Here is a 16,725-nt window from a genome sequence, read left to right on the forward strand (position 1 = left end):
CAGTGTGGAGTTTGGAAACAAGCAGCATGAATGAAATTGCACTATTATTTTGACATTTTCCTTTGAGCGGAGCTGCCAGCTCGTCCCCCTCAGAACTCCGCCGCTTCTCCAAACTCCGCCCCTGCGGGATTCCCCTTTACATTTTTCCCATTACCACCACTGCATCTAATCGGTTCATAGACATAATTTCGAATACAAAATATTCGAATGTCAAAAAGTCGAAAAAAAAACGTCCAAAAAAAAAATGTCGAATTTTTTTTTAATGACGTTTTTTTTCGAAATGGGGGGGTTCCCCCCCAACCCCCCCTTTTTTTTATTTTTACCTATTTTTTTCACAGAAACTAGAGCCAAAAAAAAATATCGAAAAAAAAACAATTCGACATTTTTTTTTTCGACATTTTTGATTCGATTTTTTTTACTTTCGAAATTATGTTTTCGAAATTATGACTGGACACCCATCTAATCCATGTATGTTCTCATACATATGGCATGTTCACAATGCTTGCAACTACACATGGCCCGGCCCCTACACTTCGGTGTTGGCACTTAGCTTCTTCTGCACTCATTCTGGCAGCACCTGCAAAGCTCCATCTTCCTGCTGACTTTGCTCCAGGAACAGTGTTAGGCAGAAACTTGTGCAGTGCCCTTAGGGACCACTGCACACAATTAAGACTACAAGTGGAAATACAAGTTTTACCTTTGGTACAAGCCTGTACTACTATGTTAAAGTGGTAGCAGTAGCGGAGCAGCCAGGCTTATCTCAAGATTATATGAGCAGTATCAGAGATTACACAAAGGGACCACAATTACTGTTACTCAAGCAAACAGTGAGGTAAAAGATATAAGTACATTTATTATTAATCCGTTTGTTATAAACACAACACTTCTATTAATTCAAAAGCACACGTAAAATATACTACAACCAACCAATTCGCTTTGTACGGTATAACTTCAAGGTAAGTACCCTATGTTTTAACGGACCGTTGTTGTGAAACAAAAGACGTTACCGGGAATACATATGCGATCACTTTTTGACAGTAATGACAGTTCGGTCTTACTAAAGAAACGCGTATCCGCGGCAAGAAATGTTACCGGGGCAAAAACACACTTAGCACCTGAGATACCCAGAGAGAGTTGGGGGCAAAAATCATAGGCAATACTTTTGTCAAGGCAGACAGAATCAGAGAACACTCATGGACAGAAATTCAAGAGTCAATAGGACGGAGCCAGTGTCAATTGGAAACGGGTTCCTGTTGTCGAGGATCACACAGTCGGACAGTTCACAATTCAACGTAGCCAGGAGTATTTAGATATTGTCAATGGAGGAAGCAAACGTTATAAGAAGGAGGGAAGATAAGAGCAAGCCTTGTAGGAGGAGAAAAAGGGATTGACCCGATTTCCTCAAGCAGAGCACAGTACCTTAGTCAATGAAGAAGCGGTGCCACGGCAGTTGTTCCTGGAAGTTTCCTGCAGACCCACGGTTCCTGGAGCTTCGGCAAGAAGGAGGACGTCTGGAGGGTTCTGCACCACACAGGGCTGAAGCTGGCAGCAGCGACGGTGAATAAAAGGTGCGCTCCTTAAAAACAGGAGAGGCTCTTCAGATAGCTATCCGGACCATTACAGCAGTGTGCAGCAATTTCGACCACGAAGAGGATCCTCTGGCTGTAGAAGATGAGCTGGTTATCCCCACCAGGCTCAAGGGAAGAAGACTCCGGACTGGATCTTCTCTGGTCGTCAAAGGGTAGATAGCTTAGGACTGCAGCAGGGCTACACCGGGACGGGATAGTTGCATCAGCCGACTTCTTCTCTGCTTCTCTTCGGTTCCTTGTAGTTCCAGTGGCGACTCTGACTTCTAGCCCAAGAGTCCTGCCTTTTATGCGAAAATCTCCCATTCACACAGCCTGGCTGTCAATCACGCAACAGGGGGGTTGTCCAGCCTGGACAACCACCTCAGCCATTCATGGCAAAATGCGGCTTGGGTTTCCTAGGATACCCTGTGCAGGGGGTACTACACCCTTCCCTCACATTCAGCCCACCAAGACACCCAGGCACCTAGAGCAGGGCTTCTTGGCAGAGGCCTTCCAAAAGACAGTGAACAAAGAAGGCAAACCTGGTTTGTCACGCAAAGTAAAACACAGGAAGGACTTTAACAAAAAGAAATGGTGAATAAACCCGACTGGAGCCAAAAGAAAAAGTATTTGGTCAAGCGGGTTTAAGTTTGAGGCTAATATTATAGCCTAAAACAATACCACGTTTATATAGTATAATCGTGGTATAAAAGTTAGGGTAGATACCACTGCCACCAGCCAAGTCTAAATGTTAAAAGAGCGAAACAATGCTCTAGGAGGTACAGATAAAAAGGGCTAAGGATTAACCCTTTCCAATACTCCATGTAAGATGGGGTGTACTGGATCTGTGGTTAAATGACTAAGTAAAGTTAATGGCAACTTTACCCTTTTCTGGGGGACAGTAGTCAGCCCCAGAAATGGAGTTGGTGGGAAGTCTAAAAGACAACCGTGTGTCACTGCACCGAAGGTGCTGTGTAACACACAAAAGAAGGGGGCTACTGAAGTGGTGTACTCCAGAGTCCACAATCACAAAAACAGATGAAATACACATGGCAAAACATGTGTAAGAGTGGGGGAAAAGCTTGCAAACTTACCAAGTGGAACAAATTAACTCCAGAAATCCAGCAAAGCTGCTGAGGGACTCACTAGGTGAGGGAAATTAGCCATTGAATGAGAATTCTCCCTAACAAACAGGAATCCCACCACTCTCATCTCTTGCAACCCCAGACTCATTGATCACCTTCTTCAGGGGACATTCTTCTTTCCACGCCCATTGTGTTAGGAATTTGGTGACACAGTGCACGCGGGAAGAGCTGCTCCCATCTCGTACCTCTCTTGCCTTTAGCCGTCATTAGGATGCTGCTTAGGCACTGCCGGCTGGACAACTTGTACTAAAATATCAAAGTGAACACCCCACTCATCAGACCTGATTGTTGTTGTTTTACAGTGCTGCTCCTACAACCCCTGAACGAGGGGACACAAGTGCAGTGCAGGCAGGGCTGGACTAGCCTACAGGAAGCTCTGGAGATTTCCCGGTAGGCCTCTGCACCCTGAGCCTCTTTTGTGTGGTATTTCCACATTTTCCCGTAGGAAAAGGGTTGGGCTGGCTGAAAATGTGTAATATGCGGCCACTTTGAAAATGATTTCCAGGGCTACCTTTGGTTGCCAGTCCACCCCTGAGTGCCAGAGTTTCCCACCAGGGGTATCTGGTGACCCCGAAATGACATGCCCACACTTAGGAAATGTTTGTCCTAGTGCTGATGCCATGCAATGTTGCACTTCCATTGGTACAAACATTTCGTAATAATACCACTGGAATACACGTCATTATGGCTTGCAGACCTTACAGTGTTACGATGTTTGGTATCACATCATATTGGGAGGCCATGCAAAGTCGGAAATTGAGCTTTATGTCCAACCATTGGCTGTTCCCACTGGGTAACAACCACTTTGGAGAGCACTTACAAAACGCCATGACTCTATACCAGGGTCTGCAACCTCATGCAGGCATTGACATGCCTAACAGATAACATATATTTGGGTTCAGTGGCTCCTTGCCTGTGAGCAGAATCAGCAGTTAGTTGTGACTTCAGATATTTCAGGGGCCACGTTAAATGCAATGGAGGGCACTGGAAGAAAGTAAAGCTTGCTTCATAAGTGTCCCTCCGTTCCTTCTGGTGCTATTGGCATTATTCCCACTTGCATCCTCCATCACCAGTAGAGCATTTGGCATGCCGCTATTGCTGTAGAGTAAGTCATCCGTTCAGGTGCACACACTTGAGGGAGCACCCGTTTCTTGCCACTGGCCCCTGCAATATGGTGTTTATTCGTTCTTATGAATACTGGTGTTTTGACATTACACTTTGAGAGGCTTTGCTTGAATGCCGATGCATTGCCTCCAGTAGCACTAAACAGACGAGACTTAAGAAGGGTGACTTTTCATAGAGACTGCTTGGTGATCTAATGCTGAAGTAAATCATTGTTCCTTCCCATCTAAAACCAATCACCACTGACGCGGGAGCTCAGGCAATCAGGCTGTTCAGAATGCCGGGGTTATTGACTGGCACAATGCCATAACGGCCTGAGAACGGTATGATCCTTACTCTCACTGCATCTGACACAAAGCATCTGCTTCTAACAGTCTGTGCTATCTGTTAGCGCCCACTACGGTGCTAAAGCCACAAACACATGAACAATATCTGCCACAAAGCCTCCCTCTCTGTCACTGTCTGTCGCTATGTTCCCACCATCCTGTCCACGTGCCTGGTCTCGGCACTCTAAACATAACCACAACATCACACCACTACACTTACTCTCTACTATACACCATCTCTCAACTAGAACACAGCTATACCCCTGATTAATTCGGCCTAGCTGTCCACATACGAATACAACCTCATCAACACCTCATCACCCTAATAAAATGCAGCTAGCCGAGCACATTCCGGCATAGCTGCTCACATATGCGTCCTTCAGGCCTAACGCAGCCAGATCTCAGTCTGGGGGTCTACCCACCACACTGCACACATCAAATTGACATCTCCAGCACCACACGTAAATGCTAGGACACAGCTACCAACCGGCAATTACACCAGCTGCACACATATCTGGTGCACCCTACGACACTATCCCTCTCGACTGACCAGAACTACGGTTCCCGAGGGTGTTCAACCTACCAGCGCTTTGAGGTCATACCAATGATATATAAAGCGCTCTCTAAATGCCAAATAACATAACATGACATAACTGTCACTTTTAACTGAGTTGTCCATTTTATTACTTCCTGTCCCAAAATGTTAACTGAAGCTCTGGGTGCAGGTAGTTCATTTTTAGAAATGGACTACCTGCACCCCCAGCTTCAGTTAACCTTTGGGGACAAGAAGTAATACACTTCTAAGCCTAAATATTTAGAAATCATTCTGTGGTTTTGGAAGTCAAAATACTTCCATGTCTAAAATGTTGGAATAAACATTTTCCATGACAAAAATATGGAAGTCAATTGTAAGTTATAGAACATAGCCACCTCCTACCACTAGTTAATTTTCTTAAAGGTTGCTCTTTTAAAATTGCTCCCTACGCAGCAGGAACTGTTGCCACTTTTTACCCTAGAAAAATGTTTGCACTGAACCATTGATCATTTTAGAAACGCAGTATACCCAGAACCACCTGAACACTCAGGTGGATGTTCCACTGCTCACGAACCGTGTGTTCATTATTCAAAGCATAACATTTTAGCATGCATTGTGTTGGGAAATGTTTTCAGCAAATGTAGACTGAATGGGAATTGTCCAACTTTGGAAATCAAGAAGGTAATGTGGTTCCACCAATGATGATATTTGTACCTTTGCAGCTGGACCCTATTCCACTAACCACTGTTCCAGTTTATGCATTGAAGATGGATAAAGACTACGAAATCAGAGTAAGATGTCGTCCACATGTTACGGGTTCCTATGGAGAATTTAGCGAAAGCCTCTATGTACCCCTGAGCCAGATTTCTGCAGTTCAACCGCATGAAGGTTGGTATGCTTTACAGTTGCTGCCTAATCCAGATATGCATGTACATTACATCACTAACACAAGCAAGCTACAAATGAAAAGCCATAGCGGTGACAAACACAGAGCAATAACATTTGACGGTAGCATCGATAGGCTGAACTATAGATGGATAAATGGTTGGGTTAATCTGTGAGTGTTTTGTGGCTGTATGACTGGATTGGTGTCTAGGTCAGTAAATAATTGCCACAATAACCCCCCTCTACTGCAAGACCCAAGTGAATTAAACTATTATTATTTTGTTTGACTAAATCCTCAGTAGACATACACAAGTACACTTCCTAATGGGTACATAGTGGACATCAAATAAATAAATAGATACATACATAAAACAATGGGCACAGCCCTGCTGGAGCGTGTCTTAATTGCAGGTCACTAAATAATATTTTAAAGTTTTAATACATTTTTTTAGAACCCATCCACACCTGCCTAGGAATCCTATATAATAAATTGGATTACTATCTGGCTACATTCTTAAATATTATTTTCGCTGTTTTACTTCATTTTGAATCCATCAATTAATACAAAAGACACATGTAGGAATATATCATATATTTAGAAAACAAAGATTTACAAGTAAAAACAAAAAAGGAACACTTTCAATGTTCTAAATATTTGTTTGTGTAGGCTGTCGGAAGACATTGATTTTAATTTATTTCTGGATTCTGCCAGTGCGGCACCCCTGATCTAATGTCCCCTCCATGTACAGTCTCACTCCACAATTGTGGGCAATGAACAAACAGTGTGGTTCTCAGAATTTGAAATGTATTCCAAAGAAATTACCCAATTTAGACAAAGGTGGGCTCTCGCTTTACCTTTGAAATCACTACAATGTTATCTGTATCTGAAAATCGATAATCACCAATACTAATTTGCCTGCCTATATGAATATCACTGCTTGGTCATCCGGGCATTCATGCTTAATTCTAAATATATTGTACTCTAAAAGATACTAGGCATTTTAAACATTTCTATCTAGATTGGTTTCTCTAGAGAACATAGTTTAACTAAATGATAGCATTTCAAGATTAGGCAAGTGAGTTTAAAACATTTGATTTTCTCCAGCATCAAGATAAGTATGGCATCAGAGAAATTATTTGAACAATTAAAATTTAGAGTTCATTTAAAATCAACTAGACTCCCCCGGTTTAAGTGTGGGGTGTTAATGTATTGGCTATGTGCAGGTCATTTAAAGTAGACAATCGTCAACTTAATTTAGCTTCTGCAGGTTTGAGTTTGAAAATGCTCTCAAGGATTTGTTTACCCTGTTCTGAAACCATATATATGCTGTATTCTCAGAATATGGATGTTATTGTTATTCATATTATTATTGTCAGGATATTTGTTGTACCCGGACCCAGCTTTGAGAAGCAATGGAGTGTTTTACAATCATAGGGGGAAGAATATGTTTAGGGAAGCACAGAAACATGGGATTGGGGGTCTAACAACAGGGGAGGGCAGGCAATTTGTCAGCAATGGACCTACAAGCAGCGAGGGAGGTAACAGTAGGGATCAGTTCAACCAGTCGGAGGTCGGATGGATAGTGGAGGGTGTGTGGACCTAGGTGTTAAGGAGGAGCCATTCCTTGAAGAGGAGTGTCTTGAGCTCCTTCCTGAATTGTAGATGTGAGGGGATGTATAGCTTTCTCTGAACATATGTGTGTGATTTTCCCCAAACATGAGGTGTTACATTCACTCTATACGTGTGTGTGTGTGTGTGTGTGTGTGTGTGTGTGTACTGCTTACACTCTATTTACTTGTGCAACTGTCAATCTATGCATGCATGCAAAGCTTTTGATGTTCCTGTTTTTAGTTTTTAGTCTGCATTTGTTCTTGGGCTGGAGCTATATTATTCCCCAGTAACATGTACAATGTTAAACAAACCCCCCTGCCCTTTGACCTTACACATGAGTATGTTTGTGCATTCAAAGATAAGGGTCTGCATGGGTGTAAAACTTAGCACAATCCTCATTGAAAAGAACAAGTTCCCTATAGTTCTGTTTGTTGCACAAACATCTAATTTATGACTAGACCTCCCCTGGCTGCTTTAATGCATGACATTTCTCAGACGATAGTGTGCCATTCCTTACACTATGGTCCAAAGTACACAACACTGGCTTAAATTACTAATTATATTTTAGATGGTTCTTTATTCACAAAGGCAATTTTGCTTGAAAGTGGCAGCAGGCTGCATTCAGTTTTGAATGTAGTTTCTCAATACAAAATATATTGGGCTTTATGGAAATAACATTTCACTTGGTGTTCAATTAAAATGAGTTAACACATGGCATATAAATACACAGCACCTGTGTTCCTGTTCTCAAATGTCATTCCCCTGGATTCCCAGTCTTCTATTCCGCAGAGTTTACCTCGGGCAGTCTATAGGAACCATTTTGGGTTGCATAGAGGTCGTATTTAACTGTTTAAGTGTGGCAATCTATTTGGGACAAAACCAGCCAGGACCCTTTCTCTGGAGCTGCTACATCCAGCAAGTTTCTTGCTCGGCTCATCGGTCTCGGTAAGGGCTTCTCTCGCCAGGCTGCCTGGAGTCAGTCCTAGTAAATGGGGTCAGCTCTGCACTCTCGTCTCAAGTTCATTCCAGAAAGCCTCCAAGATTCATCTCCCCATATTTAATAATATTCATAATATTCATAATCCTATCAGAATTTTCGCTTTGGCCCCAAGAGGGCACTGTGGACACATCTCCTGTATTCTTCCCTTGAGGATAAATAATGTATGTCAACGCAATGTTTTCCTTTGCTGCAAGGAGGTTTGTTAATTTCTTACTTGTGATTTTCAGCTAATGGAGATTTTATGAGGCCTGACATTTGATAGATGGAGACAGTTTCTTTAAAGCTCAAAGCCCAGAACCCCTTAGTTGCCATCTAGCTGTAGGTTTATGAGGCTTTCTCCTGACCTATATTTCTGAATACGGTGTGCCTCAAAGTGAATTACTGGCATGGCAAAATAAAAGAGAATGTTCTATATGAGTTCCTGTAGGACACTACTTCTTAAATTAGTTTGGTTAAAATAAAACATATGCAAATCTAGTCACTGAAATCATATACAGTTGTGCTTCAAATAAGACTGCAGAAGCCTATAATTCACATCATGTTTTAATCTAAACGACATACTAAAGTCAGCCATTGAATAAAAATCACATATAAACTACAGAAACATTTTATTGACACATGATATCCAAATTATAAATACATGTTAACAAATCCAGTTCCTGTTAAGCTTCTAAGTTGCAAGAATTAGTGTTGTGGGTCCCATGCTGGGTTCTTATGTTGATATAATATTCCAGATTTTTGACCCAAAGAACATAACATGCAGATGATTTCAATGCACATTTGGTGGCCTGCTGTATTCCTTGGAAGGTTACAAATTCCTCTCTTTTACAAGTTCTGGCACTCCAAAGTTGTGGCTCTTTTCTTTAGTATTTGCAATAACCTGTATTGAAAAGGAACTTCGAAATGGTTGTAGCTGATAAAGTTCTGTTGCTTTGTTGCACAAAATGTTCAGGTGCGCTCACATTTATTTACACTTTGCAAGGGGATCCTATTAAATGTCAGCAAAGTTAATGCTCGATTCAATACAAAGTAAACATTTTTGAATAGCACCTCTCTCGCCCTTTCAGAAATATCACACTGTTGTTGAGTCACTTTGTTGTCGGCCAGTATATTAGCTACATTTTCTATCGCAAGGCCAGTGGATATTATCCAACTAATTGCCCTCCTTCGTCAGTCTTCGTACCATTACCTGGGTCTGATCATTATTTATGTAGTCTCTTGGTTCTTTGGTTGTATGTAAAATGTGCTTGCTCTTTAGCTGCATGTCTGCACAATTCTTCCCAACACATGCTCGCAGAAGGTAACACACTGCTCCAAATGGTCCTTCTTTGAATTCCAAACCTGGAATATTTAATATCATCTGAACATTTTCCTGTTTGAGTTTAGCCTTCGATAAGACTCCCAATTTTATAAATATGACTCACCAATAACCTTCAGTTGGGGTATATCTAGCTGAGGTGCATGCAAAGGTCCCCTTTTTCAATCTTTTTTACAAAGACTTCATTTTCTGTTGAAGCAAACCTATCCTTGTACAAATCATTCACTTCTGAAGCCTTCCTTCTTCTCTAAGACCTCAAGAGAATGTAATGCCTATTTCACTGCAGTGCCTGCCATACAGACTACCACATGCCTTTTCTTATTGCCTGGTTAATTAAGGCAGCAACAGGTGGAAGGGATGTGCTATCCCATAACTGCGTATGAATGCTTGTATTTGAAATCATCATCCTTTCTTACAATTACATGAGGAGCTCCTCTTGATTGAACAAAGTTTGATGGATACCATCTCCAATGCCAGGTACACGTTTATAATGTTGAAGATTTCTGGCACATTTGTGATTGCGCCAATGGGGCAAACACCACATCAGGCACCGCCTTACATGCCCCCAGAACGTAAATACAAGATAAGGGAGTTCATTTAAATGAATGGTTTTAGGCCCTTTTTTCAAGAAGCCTGAGCACACGCAATACAATAGTCTTCTGTTACAATATAAATACAAGTAGGATAGAATTAGTTGCAACACTATAGGTAGTTGTGCCACATTGAGGGAAAAGGCTCACGTGAAATTACACAATGTGTTATTTTAGAGCTGCCACGCCGCAAGGCTTATATTTGTCCAATTTTATGGAAAGCACATTCTCGCCTGAAAGTATGAGGCACCCAAGGTTACAGTGGAAGGGAGTACAAGATAGTCGACCAAGCAGCCAAAAAAATATATTGTTCCCATAGCATAAGTACAGATATATAGCAATTATTTCTAGTCCAAACGATAATTGAATAAACACACAGAATCCTTGATCGCAGGTGCATGGTGCCCAAGACGAAATTTTGCCAAAGACACTAAACTAAGTTACATACACAGAGCCCCCTGTGACCAATTAGTGCCACTACACGCTGTACCAAATACAATAAAATAGAAGAAAATATCGCTTGCAGACAGAGCCCATAAAGACTGTTATTCATCCCGTGACCCAATTAAAAGATTATGCATCTGCGTCATCAGCGAGTATCGAGACAACAGTTGCTAACTGGAATATTCAAGGTTGGGAAAGCTGTCTGGGACAAATGGGGCCCTGGCATGGGAGACGAGATGGGAGTATTAGTTTGTTGTTGGAAGCAGGCGTTTGATCTCTCTATCCCTGGTCAAATAATAATTGGGCTGTCTAGTACAGTTGCAACATTCAAGGCCACCTTAAGAGGTGCCAGTCAATAGCAGTGAAATATTATTATCAATGTCCGTATGTAGTGTGCCAACCAACAGAATTGTGTGTTTGTGATCTCATTGTAATGATTATAATTGGAGGGTTGGTCCTGGGTGGGGTTGTAGATAATGGATTAGCCAATGGTAGACTCAAATGTATAGGGATCTATAGGGGTTTGGATTAGTGTAGCTAATTATTATGTTAGAAAATGTTACATGTATTATTTGTTGTAACTATGCAAATCTTGTGGTTTCACACCTTATGATCCTCAGCCCATTGTGGGCTTGTTGAGTTTTTTTGTATCTTCCTTGACTCGCAGCGAGCCCTTTGTTTATTAATAAAGTGAATAAAGCTGTTTTTTCTTGCACCTGACACACTTCCTTCTGTTAATGGAATGGTTTTGCATGCATTGATATGCATTGATGTTAAGTATTATAATGTTCGGTCAGGTAAATCCCAACTCTGCCTAATGTATGCCTTTCAAGCATACACCATGTAATCATTGCTGTTTTCATACAATTGCCAGTGTAACTTGTACTTTAAAAAAAGCAATGTGTTACTGGCACTTACCTGTTGCCTTGCAACTGGCTCTCCTGCACTCACCTGTTGCCTTTGTAACTGCCTCTCTGGCCCTTCCCTCCTCTGTGGAGCCTCTAGCACTTCCCCCTTCCCCTGTATCTTCCCTCTCTCTGCACTTGCACGCTCCGAATGTTCACAATGCCCAGTAGGACCATTTTTTGTATTGTGCTCATCGCTGTTATCATATGCCATTGTCCTGCTGTTCCCTTGTTCCCTTCCGTTTGCCCTGTGGGTGCTTTGAAACAGAATTTCCTTGATGTGTAAGCGCCTTACAAATGCCCAATAAATTCAAATCCAAATACAGTTATTGGCCATTCTTAAAAACAAATAGAATTGTTGGGATAATCCGTTTTTATCAAATTCACCCTGCCAATAAAATTCATATGCAATCTACCCTATTTTTTAAATCTCTATGTACAGTTTAAAGCAATTTCAAATAATATGCTTTAAACACATCCTTAGAGTCTGCAGTTATAATTATCCCCAGATACGGCATACAATATCAACTTTTAATCTATTATGTTTGACTCTCATGGGAAAGGATGCCATGTTTTTCTTTGTACTGGATCTCTTAAAAAAACAGCTATGATGGTCACAGTAGAGGAGGAGTTGCAAGAAGAGTTTGACCAAAGGCAAATGCGAGACGGAATGGAGCAATCAGAAGCCCTTTATGCAGCACAGTGTTTCTGATTGACACCAAAGTACCGCTCAGACTGAAATAAGGGGGATCCATAAAGACCTAAATAATGGAATCAAGCAGAAGCTGGTGGGTGCAAATGAAATCTAAAAAACCCGGAAACCCTTGAAAATGTTATTCTATGTTGTCCGTGACTTTAAAACCTTAAGACAAAGAACCCCTGATATCATAAGCACCTCAGGGATTACACATGTTTTTGAAACTAGGCAATCTCTTAGATGCAATCAGTGTCAGGAAGTGTCTATGGTAGGTTTGGAGAAAGACCATAAAAGGCATGAGGTCAAAGACCCCTAACACAACACCGAAATTGGACAGTGCTTGCAGAATTTGATGGCCAGCACCATAAACATTCCCTGCCTCTCCTCTGCCCCATTGAGAGAAATCTAATGAGGGGCTGACAGTCCTTGTATAGAAATAACTAAATATATACCGCCCTGTTGTAGAAGCATCTTTTTCATTTTAATCCTCTTTGAAAAGCCATAATTGTCAGGGCAGCATACGAGCCACAAATGCAATATCACCTAACATAATTTGGGGCGGTTTCAAACAATATTATTCCAAATAGCATATGTGTTTTAAAATGCTCTGGTATATGAAAGACAGGTGCCAAGAAAGTAAATAAGACTGTACAAGTAAGTGGTGGTAATAAAGGTAGTTGTTTGATCAGTAGTGCATAATGTGTAAATCAAAAAGTGCCATTGACCAAATATTTCCTAGCACCCATGTGCTACGTCAGTGCTGCAGCTCTCTACCCACTGTTCCTGCACACACCTCTGCTCTCCCAGAGTGTCAAGAAAGTTACAACTGCAAATCCCTCTTGCCCATTGGGGGAAATGTGTGGCCTACCCATGCAGGTGTGCCATTTAAGCAATAGAATCACTCAGGCTTCTATAACCCTGGGGGCATTACCCAACCAGTAATGCCCCCCCCTCTGAGGGTTTCATTGCTATTAGTACCCTGGCACATCATAGCGGGATACTAATGGCATTTTTGTCCCCCGAGTTGAAACCGTTTCACAACTCAAGAAAAAAAAGAAAACAAAATGGCTGCCAGGGATCGGGGACAAGGAACTACAAGTAGTCCCTTCTCCCTTTCCGTGGAGGCCATTGAAAAACAAATGAAAAAATAAACAAATAATATGGCCGCCATGGAAGCGAGGCAGAGCTACAAATAGTCCTTTCTCCCTTTCCATGGCGGCCAGGGCGCTGACACGACCGGCCCGACAAAGGCTAACGACCCGGCAAGGACCAATGAGCTTGCTTGTTACAATAGTACATCAAAATAATATAACATAACATAGTAGTCGTGTCTTGAAAGGATGCACTACATGTTTAACTGTTTCTTAAAATCATCATTATCATTGTCAATTTCCTCAGATTCTAGATGGTGACACGTGAAACATTATGTTTCAATCTATCCACAGAAAATAGTGCGAAGTGCTGTCTTCCTATGGTAACGTGATGTACAAATGCAGACAAAATCATTACTGAACTGATTAACTTGTCTGTCAACCACCAAAAGCTGATCTATAGGTCAGCACTTAGCACACGCATCCCTCCTTGGCAGTGACCCCATCGGTATACTTTCCCCTTTTGTGGGTACTGTTGGTTGGTCACTGTTCTATTGTTATTCTCACTGTGCTGGGTTCTTAGTGTCTCACTAATGGCACTGATAACTTGGTGGCACTGATTGCGCAATCATGTGCCATTGTGTGTTTAAGACTCAGTGATTTGGCAGCCTTGCTCAGACTTATGTATTGGTCCACCCTCTGCTGGCTGCCTATCAGAGAATAAGGGGAAGTACGCAGCTTAATAAGGCCCTGCATGTGCCGGGGCAGCAAAGCCAGTGTAATACGGACACTTGCACGCATATATGTGGGTGCCTATATGCCATATGAAATCATTTGCTGCACTCTCTCTCTCTCTGGCTGTCTGGCTGCTGCCCACATCACACGTCTGAGTTACGCACCCTAATGCAGCATTTCTGCCAGTTATTAGTGTAATGTGGAGCAGTGCCAGTGTTTTGTAGGCTCGCTATAGCTGTCTGCTTATAGCTGTCTGCTGACTTGACCATTGTGAGCACCCAGGGCTGTCATTTTCTGTCTTATAGTTATTCTTCAAATTGGATATCTAGCACAGCAGCACCAGCAAAGCTCACACTGTTGTTTCTTGTTTTGTGACTAAGTCTGACTGACATTTTGAAAAATAACGTTGCCAAAATTCACATCATAATTGAATTGAGTTTAAGATAATAAGTGTTGGTGCTGAAATAAGTAGCAGAGCTCATTCTTGGCAAGTCCCCCCTCAAATGAAGCCCTGTGACCAGCCAGGGAAAGAGACCACATCATCTTTGTGGTGGGCACAATGCTTCTGCTGCAAATGTTTAGTGGTGCACAAATGCCCCACCACAAAGAAACACTGCACAGTATCACTGAAGGATGCATCATTGATAGTTTCTGTGCAAATTCATTTGCACTGAATATTTCCAGTGTGCATGCAGGCCTTTCACTGGTGGGTGGAGTGGAGGATGTGCTTTGTGCTGTGGCACGCAGATGTATTTGTGTACATGTTTGCTGGTTGCCTGTGTGTCCTAGCACCGCCCAAAGCTTGAAGTCATGTTATGCTCCCAACTGACGTGACTTGTCATGCCCTCTAATCTGAAGCAGATCAGTTAATATACTCTGCAAAATCAACTGTGATTGGTGAACCCTTGGGAATTGCAGCTACATAGGACTGTCTGGAAACGTAGCACTATCTTGTGAATGTTCTGAGGGAGATGAAAAGGATGGACAACGAGCTTCATCTGCTGTGGTCATTGAGAGGAATGTGGCAATGCTGTAAATTCAGCACAGGGAACATGGTTTGTGTATGAACCAATTTTTACTAAAAAAGGCATTTGTTGTTTCTCTTCATGTTCTTTTAGAACCCAATTTCCCTTGGCTCTTCTTCGTTATCTTTGGGACATTTGGTGGTGCTGCGGTGCTGCTGCTGATTCTCTTCTCCAAACAAAAGAGGTACAGAATTTGCAAAAGTGACTTTTTAATATGTCTTAAAAGGTACATGATGAAAGCAATGCATGTTATTGTGGTGTTTAGTGTCTGGCCTTTATAGTGGGTGGCTATTCCCATACGTGTGTTATTAACATACACTGAAGCATGAGTCTCATTAAGTCACGAGCCCATATTACACACATGCCATCTATGGTATGCAGTGCAAGGTACCTGCCACAATCCCCTGTGACCATCCTGGGGTACAGCCAGAGCAATCACTAGGCAACTGTGTCTGATTGTGTGTGCATCTGCACACTTCAGTGTCAGCCACACAGTGTTATAGGGGTGGTTTGCCAGTGTGCTAGTGGTCACTCTTCTGTTCAGTGGCCTTTAGTGGTGCCCCCACTACACGGGTGACAGTCCCTAAGAGCTTCAACCCAAATGAGGTGGCCAATCAGGGGCCAATGCAAAGCACACAGATAGGTGGTCACATGATCACACTTTTTAAGGCCTGCAAAAGACATTACATAATTCTCTCGGGCAGTTACAACTGCTCAGTCAGAAACTTTGTGAGTTCTACATAGTCCTGCCAAAGTCCTGTCATTGAGATGGGGGGTGGGAGGGATGTTTCTTTTAAATCCAAGGTTACTACAGACATACATGAGGGGAAAGGGAAAAGTTGTCATGCAACCTGAAAACTAGAGACGTGGACATAAGGCACGCTTTTAACACTTTCCAGATGTGTGACGGTAACCTAGCCCCAGAGCACACATATTGCACTAAGCCATCCAGTGAGCCATACATTGCTGAATAACACAGGCATCCTCTTCCAAAACACACAGAGCCTACATTCCAGAAATCCAAAATATCCTGATTCTCCTAGCATTCCAAGCCTCCTCCTTACTAAACCATATTTTATTTGTTGTTTTAACATCTACATTCACATAAGAACATTCTCGACAACACCAATAAATAAATGGTTCTCGACCATATTCGGTAAAGATGTACTCGTGGAATCCATCCTTTGCCGAATAAGGTTAGCCGAATCCCCGGGCCACCGACTAGCCTACACACCGAACACTGGATGAATTCATAGTTCGCTTTCTTCATCTCGTGTTCACTGCGCAGATCCAGGAAGTGGAGGGTGGTGCGCCCAAAACAAGCAGATAAGGTGATTTGGAAAGTGGGTGGCTCGTGGGGGCCATTGAGTGGGGGGTAGAGGGCCTAGGTGTAGTGGGGTATGTGGTATCCCGCTGTCGAGCACGAGCGGGAAGGTGGCGGACTGGTTTTAGCCATGCACAGAAACACTCCAACACTCATGTTAAGTCGTGTGTGACACTGGTGCCATTTACGGCACGTGTGCTTCTTTATTTTTTCTCTCCTCCTCCTCTTCCGCACACCACATGGGGTGGGCTCCCCCTCCCATCACGTGGTGTCCGGAAGACTGCAACACCACATTCCTCCCAAACTTACATTTGTAAAACATTAGTATAGCACACATCTAGCCCAATGATGCATGGTGCCAGTCTCTGGTGCGTCCATCATGGTGACACCACTTCTTGGTGGT

General features: G+C 42.5%; 1 protein-coding gene across 3 annotated transcripts in view; it reads left to right on the forward strand.

Annotated features, from left to right (window-relative positions):
• Positions 1-16,725, forward strand: part of GHR (growth hormone receptor) — a 1,187,134-nt gene that overhangs the window by 1,117,892 nt on the left and 52,517 nt on the right. For all 3 annotated transcript variants that reach the window (XM_069627210.1, XM_069627212.1, XM_069627211.1), the window contains 2 exons: positions 5,419-5,584; positions 15,092-15,182. In XM_069627210.1, coding sequence (XP_069483311.1) covers positions 5,419-5,584; positions 15,092-15,182 — 257 coding nt within the window. The remainder of the gene's footprint in view (positions 1-5,418; positions 5,585-15,091; positions 15,183-16,725) is intronic.

The sequence above is a fragment of the Ambystoma mexicanum genome, chromosome 6p (assembly GCF_040938575.1).
Source record: "Ambystoma mexicanum isolate Mex_15411 chromosome 6p, UKY_AmexF1_1, whole genome shotgun sequence".
Lineage (NCBI taxonomy): Eukaryota > Metazoa > Chordata > Amphibia > Caudata > Ambystomatidae > Ambystoma > Ambystoma mexicanum.